The sequence below is a fragment of the Silurus meridionalis genome, chromosome 5 (assembly GCF_014805685.1).
Source record: "Silurus meridionalis isolate SWU-2019-XX chromosome 5, ASM1480568v1, whole genome shotgun sequence".
Classification (NCBI taxonomy): domain Eukaryota; kingdom Metazoa; phylum Chordata; class Actinopteri; order Siluriformes; family Siluridae; genus Silurus; species Silurus meridionalis.
This window is the reverse complement of record NC_060888.1, coordinates 23,970,642-23,987,258: the sequence shown is the minus strand read 5'-3', so window position 1 is coordinate 23,987,258 and position 16,617 is coordinate 23,970,642. Positions and strand designations below refer to the sequence as shown.

Sequence of the window (16,617 nt, the reverse complement as noted above, 5' to 3'; positions counted from 1 at the left end):
CATAACAATGCGGTGCTTTTTATTGCAACGTCACACACCATTCACTACAACATGTACAAACCTCGAGCGACCTTGAATAATGTCAAATCCTATATGATACGCGAAAGAGAAAGTGGGACAGGGAAAGATTAAGACAAGAAAACTAGGGAGGGCTAGATCAAAAGGCTAAGAGGAACATAATAAACCGTCTTGAGAGAAAGAACAGGACGTTCAAAGGAGAAACAGCCTGGTACAAACCCTCCTTTAACAGAAACAATTGTGTATTTACTTCGAATAATTTCTTATATCTGTAGACTTTAGATTATGTGGTGTTTCCACACATACAATAAAAGAGATAGAAACAACAACATACTAGAATACGGCAGAATATAGCATTTAATTATTAAAAAAAACATCTTCTTCTGGCTTCTCCCATTAGGGATCGCTCAGTGGATCATCCGTCTCCATACCCCGCTGTCCTCTACATTTTCCTCCTTCAAACCAACTACCTGCATGTCCTGATTTACCACATCCATAAACCTCCTCCTTGTTCTTCCTCTGTTCCTCCTCCCTGGTGGCTCCAACCTCAGCATTCTTCTACCGATATACCCCATATCCCTCCTCTGCACATGTCCAAACCATCTCAATCTCACCTCCCTCACCTTGTCCCCAAAAGTCCTACATGCGCTGTCCCTTTAAAAAACTAATTTCTAATCCTGTCCATCCTCATCACTCCCAACGAAAATCCTCAGTTCTGCTACCTCCAGCTCCACCTCCTGTCTTTTACTCAATGCCACTGTCTCTAAACCATACAACATCTCAGGTCTCATCACAGTCCTATAAACTTTCCCTTTCATTCTTGCAGATACTCTTTTATCACAAATCACTCCTGCTGTCACTCTTCACCACCCACCCCACCCTGCCTGCACTCTTTTCTTCACTTCTCTAACACACTATCCATTACTTTGCAGTGTTGACCCCAGGTACCTGAACTCCTCCACCTTCTCCACCTCTTCCCCCTGCAACCACACCACTCCACTGCCCTCCCTCTCATTCACACACACATGTACTCTGTCTGACTCCTACTGACTTTCATTCCTCTTCTCTCCAGCGCGTACCTCCACCTCTCCACACTCTTCTCAACCTGCTCCCTACTTCGCAAACATCCAATTAATGATAACATTATAATGATTTAAATTCATATGTTCGTTAAAGCTGGATGACTTTCTGTGCAGAAAGTCTAAATCACAGCACCACTCAATACACTTCGGCTGTCCAATACTAACGGTTGCATTATGTTTATTAGTTAAAGCAAAGAATCTTTGAGGCCTAAATCTCTTTTGAAATGAATGCACTAATGGACTACACGGTATATTGTGCGATTTTGGACTTTCCTGTACGAAACGTGACAAACAATTGTGCCGATTTTGTTGCTCGTGACACCAAAATGGTGGTCCTATATCATAATTTGAGAACAACAGCATATGGATTTCCAAAAAGGGGATAAGTTTTGTGGAGTTGTGGCAGCTGAGGTCTGGCATGTATGATGTGTCCTCTAGCTGTTACCATGAACACTTCAGGAAGGATACTGCATGGAAGCAGTGGAATTGCAGCTTCCAAGTGACAAGCTGTACAAGTGCAGTTAGCCCACAGATTTATGTTTAAAAAAAAAAGCACATGCTAATGATTTTTTACATTTACAGAATTTGGCAGACACCCAGTAGTGGCAGGGATTTGAACTCATGACCATCAGAAGTAAAGTCTAATGCCTTAACCACTAAGCTACAACTTCTACAACTCCTGTGTTTTATACTACTTATGTAATAGCCTACAGTGTACTAGTTTTCATTATCGTACAGTCTACATACAATGTGATTTGTAATGATTTTATAAGATTGCTGAAATCACAGAATCTGTATAAGACATTATTATATATTTTTTAAAAAGCCTCTGGTTGCTATAGTCTCAGGACAAATCGATCTTACTGCAATTTCTGTTCAAAATAAAGCCTTATCAGTTTACTGTTTCATTTTTCGGCATCAACATCCTGTTTAAAACGAAGGTCATTACACCATTATGGATCACCAGTTACAGTAGAAGGAAAAACATAAAGAATAGACAAAATGTATGTTTGTGGATGCTTTATGCAAATGTATGTTTATGATTAGTGAAACCAAACTCAACATAGAGCATGAAGACATCATTTTCTTGTAAATGTTTTTAAGTGATTATGGTGTTTTGAATTACGTAAATCATCAGGACACCAAACGGAACTTTCGCTATGTTTCCACACGGACCGTTAACGAGGTGATACCGGAGAATCTGTACCCCTTCTAACTCTCATATGGATTACATAAGCAGAGAATGAATGTTTTCGATGTGAAAAGTAGACATTTTGAGCTTTCTATTTCTATATTTATTATGTCAGCGAAATGTCAGACAGAGACAGAGACGGCAGAGAGCGCCCCCTGCCTGATTTCTTAATTTTACAAAAGTACAGTGTTTTGTTAGCAAGATTTGAGTATACAAATAAAAGTAGACCCCTTATAGATTCGAACAATGTATTGTTCTTCACTGTATGATGAAAAAAATCACTAAACATTTGTTTTACTGATCTGCAAAAACTCAACTCGAGCGCAAAAATCCGCCTCGATGCACACATCCGGCAATTAATGAGGAAAAAATGCTACAAAACGTGCTGCCACGTTTGTCGACCCCAGACGGTTTAGCGGCGTGATTGGTGGCATTTTTTCCTCATAACGCTGAAATGAACTTAAAAATTTATTTTTGCTCGACTTTATTATTTTTTTTCTGAGTAAAGAAAGGACGTCATGAAAAAATGTGTTGCATTGAAGGTTTAAATTTCGCCTCTTTTTAATTAATTAATTAAATAATTTAATAAAAATGGTCAAACAACATGAGAGAGACAGCATGGATCCAATATCATTGCTGGATGCTTTTTGAGAGGACAAAGCTATTAATATTAAATATTAATATTAAATATTAAAATGTAAATGAACCTCCTGTCTTGCAACTAGCATATTCTTTGTTCTATTATCGGCTCTTTGCTGCTGTCATAAATTAAAAAAAGTGAGCCGTCTGTCGTGTATTCTGCATTCCTTAGTGAAAAGTGGAGTGTTTTTTATGTACCTAATGCATTTGCAGGAACGTGAAGTGCTTCCTGTGTAACACATATCTAAAGATTTACCTCCTGTCTCAGAGAGACCTGCATTAGTGAATTTAATATGATTATGACATACTATATGGACAAAGGTATTGGGACTCCTGACATTTTTTTAGAAATATGAGGTTCTTCCCCAAACTGGTACCACAATGTTGGAGGCAGGTAATTGTATAGGACAATGCCCCTGTATACGAAGCTAGCTACATAAAGCTTTACATGATTGGAGTAGAAGATCTCTTGCTAAAGATCTCTGCCCTCAACCCTATGAATGGGATGAATGGGCTGACTGAACTCCAGCATTACTGATGGCTGAATGAGCTAAATCTACATAAGCACACTCCATCTGGTGGAACATCTTCCCAGAAGAGTGAAGGTTATTATAACAGTAAATGGGAGCAACATGTGGAAAGAGATGTTCAAAAAGCAATCTTATAGGTCAGGTGCCCACAAACTTGATAATACTAAAGATGATACTGATGATTATATTGAAACATGCCAAACCTATATCCAAAGTGCTTAGCCTGCTAGTTTGGGTAAAACATTTACAATATTAACATTTACAATTCAAATTATTTACTGAATAAGGTAAACGCGTGTTTACAGTAACATGGATTTCAGAACTCTGTGAAGCCACCTCATCCAGAATGCACTTCCTCCGTCTCCAACAGTGTCTCAGAGCTACTAGAACTAGCATCAAACAATTCATAAATTGCTCTCATGGCTGCCCATGGCAGCCACCCTTCTCTCGTGCCCTTTCCTCCCACGTTTCTACTTCAAAGCGGCCCGTACTCTTGTTCATGATTGTGGAGATGACGCCACACCAGCGTCTCTCCGTGAATCCTGCGTACACATGCAGACGAGGACGGATAACGTTTTCCCCTGCAGCTTGTCTCGGGTTTAAACGGTGACAGTGCGAGTGTTTAGCGTCATTGATCTTCCCTTTTTTTTAGACTCTTGTCTGCTTTTCTGTAATCTCACACTGAGGCGTAAAACTGGAGACCTCGAACTAGTGCTCGAAATACCAGGTCAAAAATGGCACTTCGAAAACGTTCCTGTAATTACGTGTAAGTGATGTCGGCAGTCGAGGGTATGCGAAAGCAAGTCTCGAATCCGAGAAAAAGGAAAACGGGTTGGATCCAAATATCACTCTCTATGTCGCCTGACTGTGTAACGGTAGCACATCTTTGGCAAACGTTTAGGATTTTAGCTGCGCTGGTCTCTGGAATTCTCCGGCTCTGCAATAGATACAACTGATTGTGAGCGTTTCAAATGAGCTCAGTGTTTAAAAAGTGATGTAATGGCATGGGGTGCTAGTAGTGGAGTTATATAACTACCGTATGCTGCATTGTACTGCTCAATTTTGTCAGTGCTCCTGCATTAAGGAACTCGCCGACTCTGAAACGATCGGCCGTCTCACCAGGCTCTTTACTGCTCTAGCTGTTAAGAATAATAAGAAGATCCATAACATTCACTGTAACCTATTAAAAAAGTAAGAAACAGCTTTCTATTGGTCACCACAGTGAAATTCTTTTATCACTAATCCCAGGGTTTTAGGAGGTTGGGGGTCAGAGATGATACATCACTCCCGGAGCAAAGAGGGTTAAGGGCCATGCTCAAGGGCCCCAAAAGTGGCAGCTTGGCAGGGATTGAACCCCTGACTTCTGATCAGTAACCCATTGCCTTAACCACTGCGCTACCACTTTACCATTTAATAATTTCTGTTTCATTGTTGATTTTTGGTTGATAATGCTTAGAAAAAATAGATTAAATGGCACATCAAAATTTATGGACAAAAGAACAGACTGTGGACAATCACACACATTCCAGATTTAGCCCCATGCCTTTGAGATGGCTTTCTACTAGATTTTGGAGTGCAGATGTGAAGATCTGGGTTTGTTCAGCTTCAAGAGCATTAGTGAGGTGCTGCCAGGCAAGAAGGTATGGGGGCATCCCGAAGTTCTACCTCTGGACAGAGTTTATTTAGAGACACTCTGTGCGGCTGAGGATGTTCCACGTGAACATCCTAAAGATCCATGAAGTTACTGAGCAACTCAAGAACTTTGAGAATGGATTTGGACCGTAATTGATATCAACAGTCTGCTACAATGGCTCCGGACCACAGGATGCATAAACAGTTCTGCTACCACTGAACAGCGCACCTCAACAATGACGGAACTGTAATAAATGGACATTTAGTACCACCCAGATGAGGATGGGTTCACTTTTGTGTATGGTTTCTCTCATGGTTTCTTCCTCATGCCATCTCAGGGAGTTTTTTTTTGCCACTTTCTCGCTCATTAGGAATAAACTTAAAAATATAAGAAAAACTTAAAGGCATTACACTTATACATTCCTATACACAACTTTATAACCTTTGTACAGCTGCTACTCTTCTACTCGTTTGTACACGTGCACTTGATGTAGTCCTGTGTATAGTTCTGTTTGATCTAGTTTTGTGGTATTAAGTGTTCATTAATGTTGTTTCATGTAGCGCCCTGGTCCTTGAGAAACATGGCTTCCTTTCACGGGTGTAATTACTATAAATCCACTTGACTTGACTATGCCTTCGCAGAGCTCGCGTTATGCCTGAACAGGTTTGCGCCTCTTCGTACCAGTGATGCACACAATGCCGTTTTGTTCAGTTGTGTGCTCTTAATTCAGTTTGGGGAAGAAACACATCTAGGAGTGAAGGTGCACAAACCCCATACAGTGGAATTCAATTCATTTTGATTTGTATAGCACTTTTAACAATGTACATCGTCTCAAAGCAGCTTTACAGAGATAAAGAGGTTATAAAGGTATATAGGTTTTGTGTCTATAGGTTTGTTTATTATAAATGTACGTTTATTCCGAGCCAGTGGAGACTGTGGCAAGAAAAAACTCTGAGAAGGCGTGAGGAAGAAACCTTGAAAGGAAACCAGTTTTAAAAAGGAAGCCATCCTCCGGGTGTCACCTAATGTTCTTTCATTACAGTTTCATCGTTGTTACGATGTGCAGTTCAGTAATAGACGCTTAATTGCCGAACGGTTCATGCAAACTGCAGTCCTGAGCCGTTGTATGAGACTGTCGATCTCAAATGGTCTCCAGTTGAAGGGAACTCCGTCCAGAGGTAAAGCGTCGGGATAATTAAGGCAGATCCGAAGAGAAGAAAGAGACAGGAAGCTGGTACAGGGTACAATTTTGAAACTGCTCTAGGTTTCTGTTTTAAGGCATTAAAGCATTAATGTTGATAAAAGTACAATAATCAAAAGTAGTATTTTTGTGATCCGACTTAAGCAGTATAATGTTACTGTATAATGTTGTAAAAGTTTTTTTTTTTTAAACTGGATATTTTCTGCAAATTTTTGATTTCAGAGAATCTTTTTAAGTCCTACTTTTTGCTTACCAAAACCGTTGCTCTCTCAAGCTAACACATTAATACAAGCAGCATTTTTTTTTGTGACAAATATTTAAATCAATTAATTTTTATTTGTATTAAGCTTTTAACAATAGTCTCAAAGCAGCTTTACACAGATAATGTGGTAAGAAAGAATGAATAAGATTGCTCTTTATTAGTGAATTTTTCCCCTAATGAGGGAGCCAGTGGCGACTGTGGCAAGAAAAAACTCCCTGAGACGGCATAAAGTAGAAACCTTGAAAGAACCCAGACTCAAGATGAACCTTATCCTCATCTGGGTGGCACAGAATGTCCATTTATTACAGATAAACAATGTTGAGGTGAGAAGTGTTGGTGATTAAATGAAAACTAGTAGTAGTCCTGAGTCAGTGTAGCAGACTGTAGACATCAAGTACAGTCCAAATCCATCCTCAAAGCCCCTGTGTTACTCCGTAATTTCATGGATCCACAGGCTGTTAATGTGAAACCAACCCCAACTGCACAGAGTGGCCTCCAATCCAGACGCAGATTGGGACGAATCGGGCAGATCCGTAGAGAGGATAGGGGCAGGAACAGTGGTCTAAATAACATTTATTACACAGTTTGCTGGATACGTCACATTATTTCAAAATTAAACTCAATCTATTGTATTGTTACACCCTGTATTACAACAGCTTTATTTATAAAATACGGATCTGTTCAGATGGGTGTGGTCTCCACCAGAAAGACCACGCCCCAATTCATAGGTGGTGACTGAATGCAAATCATATCACTTTGACCTTCCCAGTGAACAAATCTCCACCTAATTGAACACAGAATGTGATGAGCATCAAAGCGCTCTCCATCAGAAAATCCTTCATCTTTCAATCCACCAGTACAGTTTCTGAGTCTTGTATCATATATGCCAAGGTGCAATGAAATGGTTTTGGCAGCTTGTGGAGATCTGACACCTTTCCAAGACATTTCATGCTGATACTTGAGTACTCCTGCCCATTTCTACTGCTCAGTGCTGAAACATGGTTTCTGCAGGTTTCACAAAGTCAAATTAAAGACTTTTTAAGGCATTTTTAAGACCATTAAGAATGAAATTTAAGACCTATATCACAACATCAGAAACACACACACAATATTTTGTTAGTAACCGACTTCAAACAAGCAATTAATTTTTTCCAAGCCAAGTATCGCTAAACTTGCACTTCCCCATCGCTGCCAAATAAAATTCGTTTTACGTCTGTGGTACAATCCGAGAGATTTGAGCCAAAAAACAGAAAGCCGATTGGCTGTTGCATGTCGGTCTCATTTCTAGTCGTAATACAGCGAATTATATTTGGACAAGCGAAAGAAAGAACTAAAACACCATGGAAACTAACAAACAAAAGCATTCTAAAGTCCTGCTGGAGCATTTCAGTGAGCAGTAATGGTAGCGTTACATGGATATCGGAAAATTAGGAACTGTTTTAAATGATTTAAGACCAAGAAACAGCGAATTGAAGACTTTTTAAGACCCAGCAGAAACCCTGTGAAAGCATCACGCCTCCATCCATTTTTATACTGAGAGCATATTTATGACTTCTGTCAAATCAGAACAACTGAAAAAAGGATCCATTAAAACAAACAAATTTATATAAATAAGATAAGAAGATTAACAGCATCCCCTCAACTTTCCAACAAAACACACACACACACACACACACACACACACACACACACACACACACACACACACACACACACACTCTCAAGTAAGGAAGGAAGGAATCGCTTCCCTGATGGGAAAAACAACATGCAGGTTCACAGCCTCTTTCAGAACCACCAGCCTGCTCCCTGTGTGAGAGTGTGTGTGTGATTGTATGAGAGTGTGTGCACCACCGGGCTCTCATTAAAGATGTAACCGTGACCTTCCCCACTCGTAGACAGCCAATAAACGTTTTCCTGTCCACACAGTCGTTTGCTGACCGGACAAACTCGCTTGAAAAGCCATTCGGAGCCATGACTCTAAATCCAACCGAAGCCTACAGGGTGAATCCGCAACACACACCAAATGCTTTTTTACTTACTTCGATAAGGAAGTCTCCAGTGCGTAGTCCGGCCTGCCATGCGACCCCACCCTCGTCCACAGACTCCAGATATTGCAGGGCGGGAAAGGCTGGGGTCGGGCTGAACTCCTCGATCGGGGTGTCAGCTGAAAGTCCACATGGGGGCACAGAGAGTGGGAAAAAAAATTGTTTCATGGGAGAAAACAAGCACCTTAAGACCTTTTTTTTTTATTTTTTAAACGTCATTCATTATCACCAAGACATTTGGGGGTCCAAGCTCCAAACTTAACTCAGACATGTGGACTATCAGTGGAAACTTCCGGTGGTTTCATAATGATAGATGACAACACTGCTTTGCAATCATATATCCAGATGCCCGGCCCTACATCATGTTCTTTATGTACAGCTGCTCAGTGGACAAGTTCAAGTTCAAGTCTACTAATGCAATGGACACTTCTACTAATACATTTTTTCCCTTCCACCAACTACAGAAAAGGGGATTTGATACAATACTAGCCAGGCTTTGGTATGGTGTCCTGGATTTCGCCAACCCCCCCTCCAGCTAGACTCCCCTTAAGTCATACTACAGCGCCATCTGTTTCTCCGAAAAACCCTTCGGCAGTGTAATCTGCTACGGTGCTAAACACATTACACTGCTACCTTCGCTGCCATTTCTAGCATGTCAGTATCTTCATCATGCTTTACAGTTATCAAAGAACACAAAAGAAAGTGCTGACCAGAAATAATTATGTTTCTCTGACATCTATCTGAAGTGACTTACAGTTACAGGGGGCAGAATAGTGAGCAGTTTAGACTCAAGGGTTCAACCTATCACTGAATTTGATTCCCTGGGAAGATCATTGGATCAAATCTGTAACTGTGTCTTTATTTACAGCAGGATAGATAGGACAGTATCTCGGTTTAGGATCAGCCAACAAACTACCACCAGAATTGTTAAACACATGAGAAACAAATATTTTTGTTAGGGTTCAGGCTCGGGTCAGAATTCCTGCCTTTTGTCTATTACTTTTTGGGCCTTTTTTTCCACAATCTTCTTGTGAGAGAACTTTTGAGTGCCTGTCAAAAGTTTGGATAATTCTATGCATGTTCCCTTTTGTTTCTATACAACAAACTTCTTCTTCTTCTTTCGGCTTCAGTCGCTACAGCGGATCATCCATCTCCATACCCCCCCTGTCCTCTACATCTGCCTCTTTCAACCCAACTACCTGCATGTCTTCCCTCACCACATCCATAAACCTACTCCTTGGTCTTCCTCTTTTCCTCCTACCTGGTGGCTCCATCCTCAGCATTCTCCTACCGATATACACCATGTCCCTTCTCTGCACATGTCCAAACCATCTCAATCTCGCCTCCCTCACCTTGTCTCCAAAACGTCCTACATGCGCTGTCCCTCTACTCTGCTACCTCCAGCTCCACCTCCTGTCTTTTACTCAATGCCACTGTCTCTAAACCATACAACTAAAGGGCAAATACGCAACAGCAAATGACTGGAAGAACGTTTTGTGGACAGATGAGTCTATATTGCACATTTTTTAGGGGTTAATAATGGCTCCAATTTCATACTTCAACAACATGCGATTCTGTTGAAACCAACTTCACCGTACAACTAGAAAATTTCTCAAAGCATACATCCAAGCTCTGTGAGCATTTTTATAGAGCAAACAGTCGTCTAGAGTGTTATCTATCATGGTACATGCCCAGTCTCCATACCTAAATCCTATTAAACTGCTTTGGGATGATGGATGTTCACAAGAAAGAATATACTGAACTATACTGAACACCTTCGGCACGGTGGCAACGTATTTGAGCTGAATGTTGGCAGGAACTGATACCAACAATCTGTAAAGCTCATTCATTCTAAAGGGAGGATTTTTTTTTAAATGAAAGTCTGGACATTTCTATATTTGTTTTGTTTGTATTGCATTAATGAACAAAATGAACATGCACGCCTCATCCTCAGAGTTACCAGAAGAATAGGTGTATCCAAAAAACTTTTTTTCACAGGCATTATATGATTTATAAGCATTTATAAGCACACTTTGTACTTTGTGACGTCACAAGTGTTTAAGGAGGACACCCGCGCCCTTTGATGTCATCGAATTGTTTCAATGTTGCGCGTGAAGTTGATCAACTTTTTTTTCTTTTACCGCGGCAGCTTTTGGTGCACCGGTTCGAGGAGGTGGAAGAGGAGGAAGAGGAGGATGAGGAGGATTTGGGGCGGGGGGGTCGTTTAAACATGAAAGGTGGTATAATTGTTTTGCTTTGCTCTTACCTTTCGCCCCTCTCAGCACGAAGCCGAAACCTTCGTTGTCCTTCTTCTGCAGGACCACGGTCTTCTCGTCGATGACGCAGTCGCTGTGGAGAAATTTGCGCGCACAGCGGCCGTTAGTGCAGGCGGCCGTCATCCGCACCAAGGCAACCGAGTAGTGCGGCTTCATCGCGCCGGAGCTCCTCATCCTCCTCTTCGGTTTCTCTGAAAGCGACTTGCCAACGCACTACAGATTTTTTTCCTTTTCCTTCGACCGATCGGAAACGCGAGCCTCGCTGACTATCATCTCATACACGGCGGCATGGCTGAGAAAAGCTTCCCCGATCCGCCTCCGGTCCGGTCCGGTTCGGTTCGGTCCGCCCGATCACAACCCGAGGCTTCGCATTGGACTTAGTTTAACCTGTTCCCACCCGCATTGCGTCTCCGGTGGAGCGATTTAAAATCCGAGAAATATGTCAAACGCAGTATGAAAAATAAATCAATATATAAATAAATCTATAGAAATCCTGCAGTCTGATGCTCAGCTTTAGGGGGGAAAAGACGCTTATTGACGGTCAGACTCGCGGTTAAGGCAGGAGTGGGCGGGGCCGATGGAGCGCAAGACATATAGGTGAAGGATGAGAACACATGGCTCGGGTAGAGGAAAAAAAAAGATGAGTGTAACATATGATGTTGACCGAGAGAGACAGAATAAGAGGGATGGATGACAAACGCGTGTGAGAAAATGGAGTATGAGGTCGGGAGAGCTCAGAGGTTAAGCTCGATTTCTGATCAGAAGGTTGTGAGTTCAAATCCCCCCACAATGAATGTAGTAAATAAACAAAAAATAAAATGACAAGAGAAGGAATGACACTTCTTTCGATCCATAGCTCCTTGAGAGCATCTGGAGGAAGGTTTTAGGAAGTCAGTGAGAACAGAGTAGGTTCTTCTTTGAAATTCATTTTGGGCAAAGAGTAAAAGATGGAACAGATGTTTCTCTGTCAACCCTGAGATTCGAACACACAACCTTCTGATCAATAGAGCAGAACCCTGAGCCATTACCCATAATCATGAATAACAGAGTAATCCTTGTCAGGGTTTGTGTAGAATCCAGAGTCTATCCTGGAAAACACTGAACACAAGGTATAAGGAGTACACCTTGAAAGGGGTGAAAGTACTTCACAGGGTACCTTGCATTCATGCAAACACAAATCTTGTGCTAAATTACTATAAACTATCCACATGGTGACCATTCAGTAAGGAGACAGTTTTCTATTTAAGATTTACAGAAGTCTACAGTATCAGCGCATTGGAATAGAGGTAGTCTTCTCCACCACCACCTCCATCAACTCAAAACAAACAATCGTTAGCCATGGGTTAACGAACAATGACCTATTCATCTGTCCATTTAAAAAAACAGTTTTTAGACATATTAATTTGGCTTTAATTCGTTTGTGGACGGTTAATTACACACTGGTGATTAGTGCAAAGCAGTGGTGCACAATTATAAACTACATGTCATTCGTTAGTGTACTTAAATAGCTTTTTTGTGTATCAGTACTCAGTATTTCCATATGGGGAGTCTTTAACTTCAACACATTTCACTGGTCAAACAGGTAGCAAGCCACCAATCAGGGTCGAGCGCCGCTCTGGTTTGTTATGTTTGCCGTTTGGTGTATCTACTTATCACCAACATACAGTTCAGCATCAGTTCAACAGCAAGCAGAACATTTCGAGAGGAATGTCAACACCCGTGGCCTTTTTGCATTTCTTTAAGTAGTAAAAAAGTAGTAGATAAGTCGTTTTCGAAGTAGTTGAAAAGAAGGGTTTGATCATTTGAATAGACATCAATCAGTGTTTGACTCATTAATATCAGTCTAATAATAGATACAACAAATTGATAATAGGAACATTATAGTGATACTTTCTTTCGGCTTCTCCCATTGGGGTCGCCACAGCGGATCATCCGCATTCATGATCCGCATGTTCCTAACGCAACCCTCCCCATTTATCCGGACTTGGGACCGCCACTAAGAGTGCACTGGCTTGTGCAACCCTAATGGCTGGGGTTGGTTTCCTGACCAGGGATCAAACCTGGACCGCAGTGAGAGCCGCAGTGAGAGCGCCGCATCCTAACCACTAGACCACCAGTGACCCGAGAACCATTATAGTCATAATAAATCCTAATACTCTGGTTACTTAAGTACATTTGAAGGCAAATAATTTTGTGCTTTTACTCAAGTGAAGGTTTAAAGGTACTGCTACTGGATTAATGTCACTTAGTGTATCTCTACTTTAACTCAAGTACATGGTTTGTGTACATTTATAAATAGAGAGAAATACACACTTCCCTACCCTACACAGAACAGATTAAAACACAGATTAGCAATATACCTGGACCCTATATTTGGCTCTCATGTGTAATAAGAATTGCATTGACGGCTCACTTGATGCTCAGATAAAAGCCAGACTGCATGCCAATCAAAGCTTTTGACGTTTCCGAAAAAAACTAAACGCTGACAAACTGTAAAATGAGTTTGAATAGGAATGCGGGAAGGACGAGCTGACTCCTGCAGCATGATGCATGGTTACCATGGTTACGAGTTCTGCTTGGAAGCAGGGTGTGTTTCAGTGGGGTTTTTTGGTGTATTTAGCACTTTGCAGGGAACAAATGTCCCTGTGATGTTAGAAATATAAAATGATATTTGTATTATGGAGTCATTAAACGATTAGCATTGGCATTAGTGTGGGCATAGTGCAATTCAAGTCCACTTTAGCCAATGAAAGTTCCAAATATAAGACTATCACTATTTGTGCTTTGCAGACTGATCCCTAGTTTGGTAGTCAGGGTTTTGTTCAGGAAGTCAGCCATTTAAAGGACTGTCTCATTTTTAAAAATTCTTTCTGGTGTATTTGAATGATTGCTTGCCCCAGAAATTTCACAATGCACTGCAAAAACCAAGGAGCATCAGTTCTCACTGATGTCTCTTACTGAAAATGGTGTGATACCAGGCACAAAAAAAATGGCAGAAAAAATCCAGACAAACTTCATCTAGTAGCTTGTTGTATGATGTTTTTCACCTTTTAACCCTTTGCATTATTAAGTCCTTCTATCATGGATTTACAAACCGTTATATTTGTGTGATAAAAATCAGCTCCTGTTCATAACTTCTAAGCAGATTGTGGAGGGCCATCAGAGCCAGCAAGGCCTTCCCTACTGGTCTAAATGTAGAATCACTGATGTACATTTTTTTGTCTATGTATTTGTTTTAAATTTCCCATGATAGTCTATTCTCTTCATAGCATAGTGTTTCTCAGGTGTGTTGCTGCTGCTGCACTACCGTATTTAAGTTGTGGTTAGAGTTTATGTCCAATCAGATTTCAGCCAGCAAAAATGAACAATGTTAGACCTTGTTAGATCAAAACTGGTTACTTGGAGCTGTTGTTTTAACCAATCAGACTGCAATTTGCTTATTCTAAAGCTCATGAGATGGAATAGAAACACATCTGAAATTTTACATTCTCTTTGATTTGATGGTCAAAAAACAGCTTAATGTGCTCTCTAAATTCACATATACATGTGAATTTAATAGCAATCACAATGGCTCACAGAGGAGAAGAACGTCTCTAGGTTACGTATGTAACCCTGGTTTCCTCAAGGAATGAGACGCTGCTTCAACAACTGCTTCAAAGTATGCCTGCAGCACGATGTGTCATTGGGCATTAGAGAGCACCTTAGGAACATACCCTGGTTTGGGGTAGAGAAAAGCACTGGCCATGCCTGGGGTAAACTCAAGGAGAGACGAGGTCACGGAAAAGGCCTGAAGGTCCCCGACGGAGGAAATAGCCAAAATAAATACAGTCTAAACTGTAAGAAACTTCAAGTGCCCTGGGGTAAGGGCTAGAAGGGAGGCTTAAAAAGGGCCTCCAGAACTAAAGCCAGGTCCCATACAGGCACCCTAGGTCGCACCCAAGGCTTTAGCCTCCAGGTGCTGTGGAGGAAACGTGTCACTAACTGGTGCTTGCCCAGTAACTGCTCAGCAAGCGGAGCACGATAAGCCGCAATAGCTGACACGTAACCTTTCAGGGTGGAAAGAGACAACTCTGTGGCAAACTGTCCCTGCAAGAACTCCTGTACTGAACCGACCGGGCAGTTTACTGGGTCCAACTGGTGGTGCTCCCACACACACATTTCGTGACATACGACCTCCTTGTGGGGGGAGCTCTGGATTGGAGAATGAGCCTTACGAGTCACAGCACGAGTCACCACCTCCAAAAACTTCTCAAATAAAGGAGTGTCTGCAGGTTCACTGGCATCCATACCCTCCCTCTCCTCGGAGGAAAAGAGGAAAAGGGGTAGAGCTCAGTGCTCCCTTCACAGGGGAAATGAAACCGCTGAATGGCATGCTTTCAAACCCTGGAAGAAGGCGCTGTATCTGGCAGGTGAAGCCCACCTCCAAGCGCGTCTGCCAGATTCATATGTGCCGCTTCATATGTGCCGCTTCATGTGTGCCGCAGATTCATATGATCGCCGCTTTGCCTTAGCAAAAGAAGGGCCAGAACCACGATGAATGAGAGCGCCCTTATCAAAGAGCGCTCTGGTGGAGCGGAGGGTCTGCAAGGACATGCGGCCACAATGAGAGCAACGACTGAGCAGGCTTCGCTCCCAGGCAAGCTACACACAAACTGTGTGTATCCCCCCTGTGATAAAACGGGGGCAAGGAGGAACACACAGCCGGGACTCATGCTCGTGAACAAAAAGAAGCTAGGGTCGTCTTCACCGCTTAAGCTTTTATAGCTTCCTGGTTGTGTCGTCACCCAGCCTGTGACATTGTGCCTTTCCGTTGGACAGATTACACACATGATTCAGAGCATGGACACAGGGAAACTGATGTGGTTGCAGATATACTTACAGTACAAGCTGGACGTCGTGAGGAAAGGTCGGCCAAAACTATTTAAAACAGTTTCATGAACCTGTCATATTTTTGCATTTTCCTCCTGTAGAATTTGCCCAAAAAACACACAATTTGCCTTGATTTCAAATCCCCACAGAAAAAAAGGTAATGCACTAAAAAAATGCACAGAAAACCTGTCTTTTCTTGAGGTTAATATCGATGCTTTTGCTAGAGTTGATGTATGCGGGAGGTGCAGCTACAGTGATAAAAGACTTGTTAAATTGTGTTCATTGGGTTTCTTGCTTTAGTAATGGCATTCATTCTCACTGCATGAGATACCTGTTTGTGATGCAGCGCTCTGTTACACAGCTTTTCTGTATAATATTGATAGTTTCTATAGCCATGGTGTCATAGTGAAGGAACTAAGAAGTGGATTGATTCAGGCAGGACACCACCTGGTGTCAAAGCCACGTCCTGCCACTGTAAGGAGGTGATTTGTCAAGAGTAATAAATGTGTCAGAAGAATATACAGTCAGGATTTGAGGGGGCTCCCATGCTAGGGGTTCATGAACAGGCCACAATCTGGACAATAAATAAATCATGTGGCAGTTTTTAGGAAATAGTAATAAATAGGTTTTGCCACCATTATTTTATTAAATTGAAAAAAAAATTAGGGTTTTGGAGGTATCGGTGGATATTTTGACACAAACTGAGTGATTAAGCCAACAAAATTATATTATGTATATTAAATATTGTATTATAGTGTTATTTTTTATTATAGTGATATACTGTAGTGAAAACAAAACTAAATATGAAGCTGAGTCATCTGTGTCCTTACCAGAGCCAGAATTGTACACCAGTGGTCCCCAACCCCGGGC

At 41.6% G+C, this 16,617-nt stretch overlaps 1 protein-coding gene across 2 annotated transcripts in view; it reads right to left on the bottom strand.

Moving 5' to 3' along the window:
* shank2b (SH3 and multiple ankyrin repeat domains 2b) overlaps positions 1 to 16,617 on the bottom strand; it is a 170,832-nt gene that overhangs the window by 27,719 nt on the left and 126,496 nt on the right. For both annotated transcript variants that reach the window (XM_046849277.1, XM_046849278.1), the window contains 2 exons: positions 10,869 to 10,951; positions 8,597 to 8,721 (listed from right to left, as the gene is read on the bottom strand). In XM_046849277.1, the coding sequence (XP_046705233.1) occupies positions 8,597 to 8,721; positions 10,869 to 10,951 (208 nt within the window). The remainder of the gene's footprint in view (positions 1 to 8,596; positions 8,722 to 10,868; positions 10,952 to 16,617) is intronic.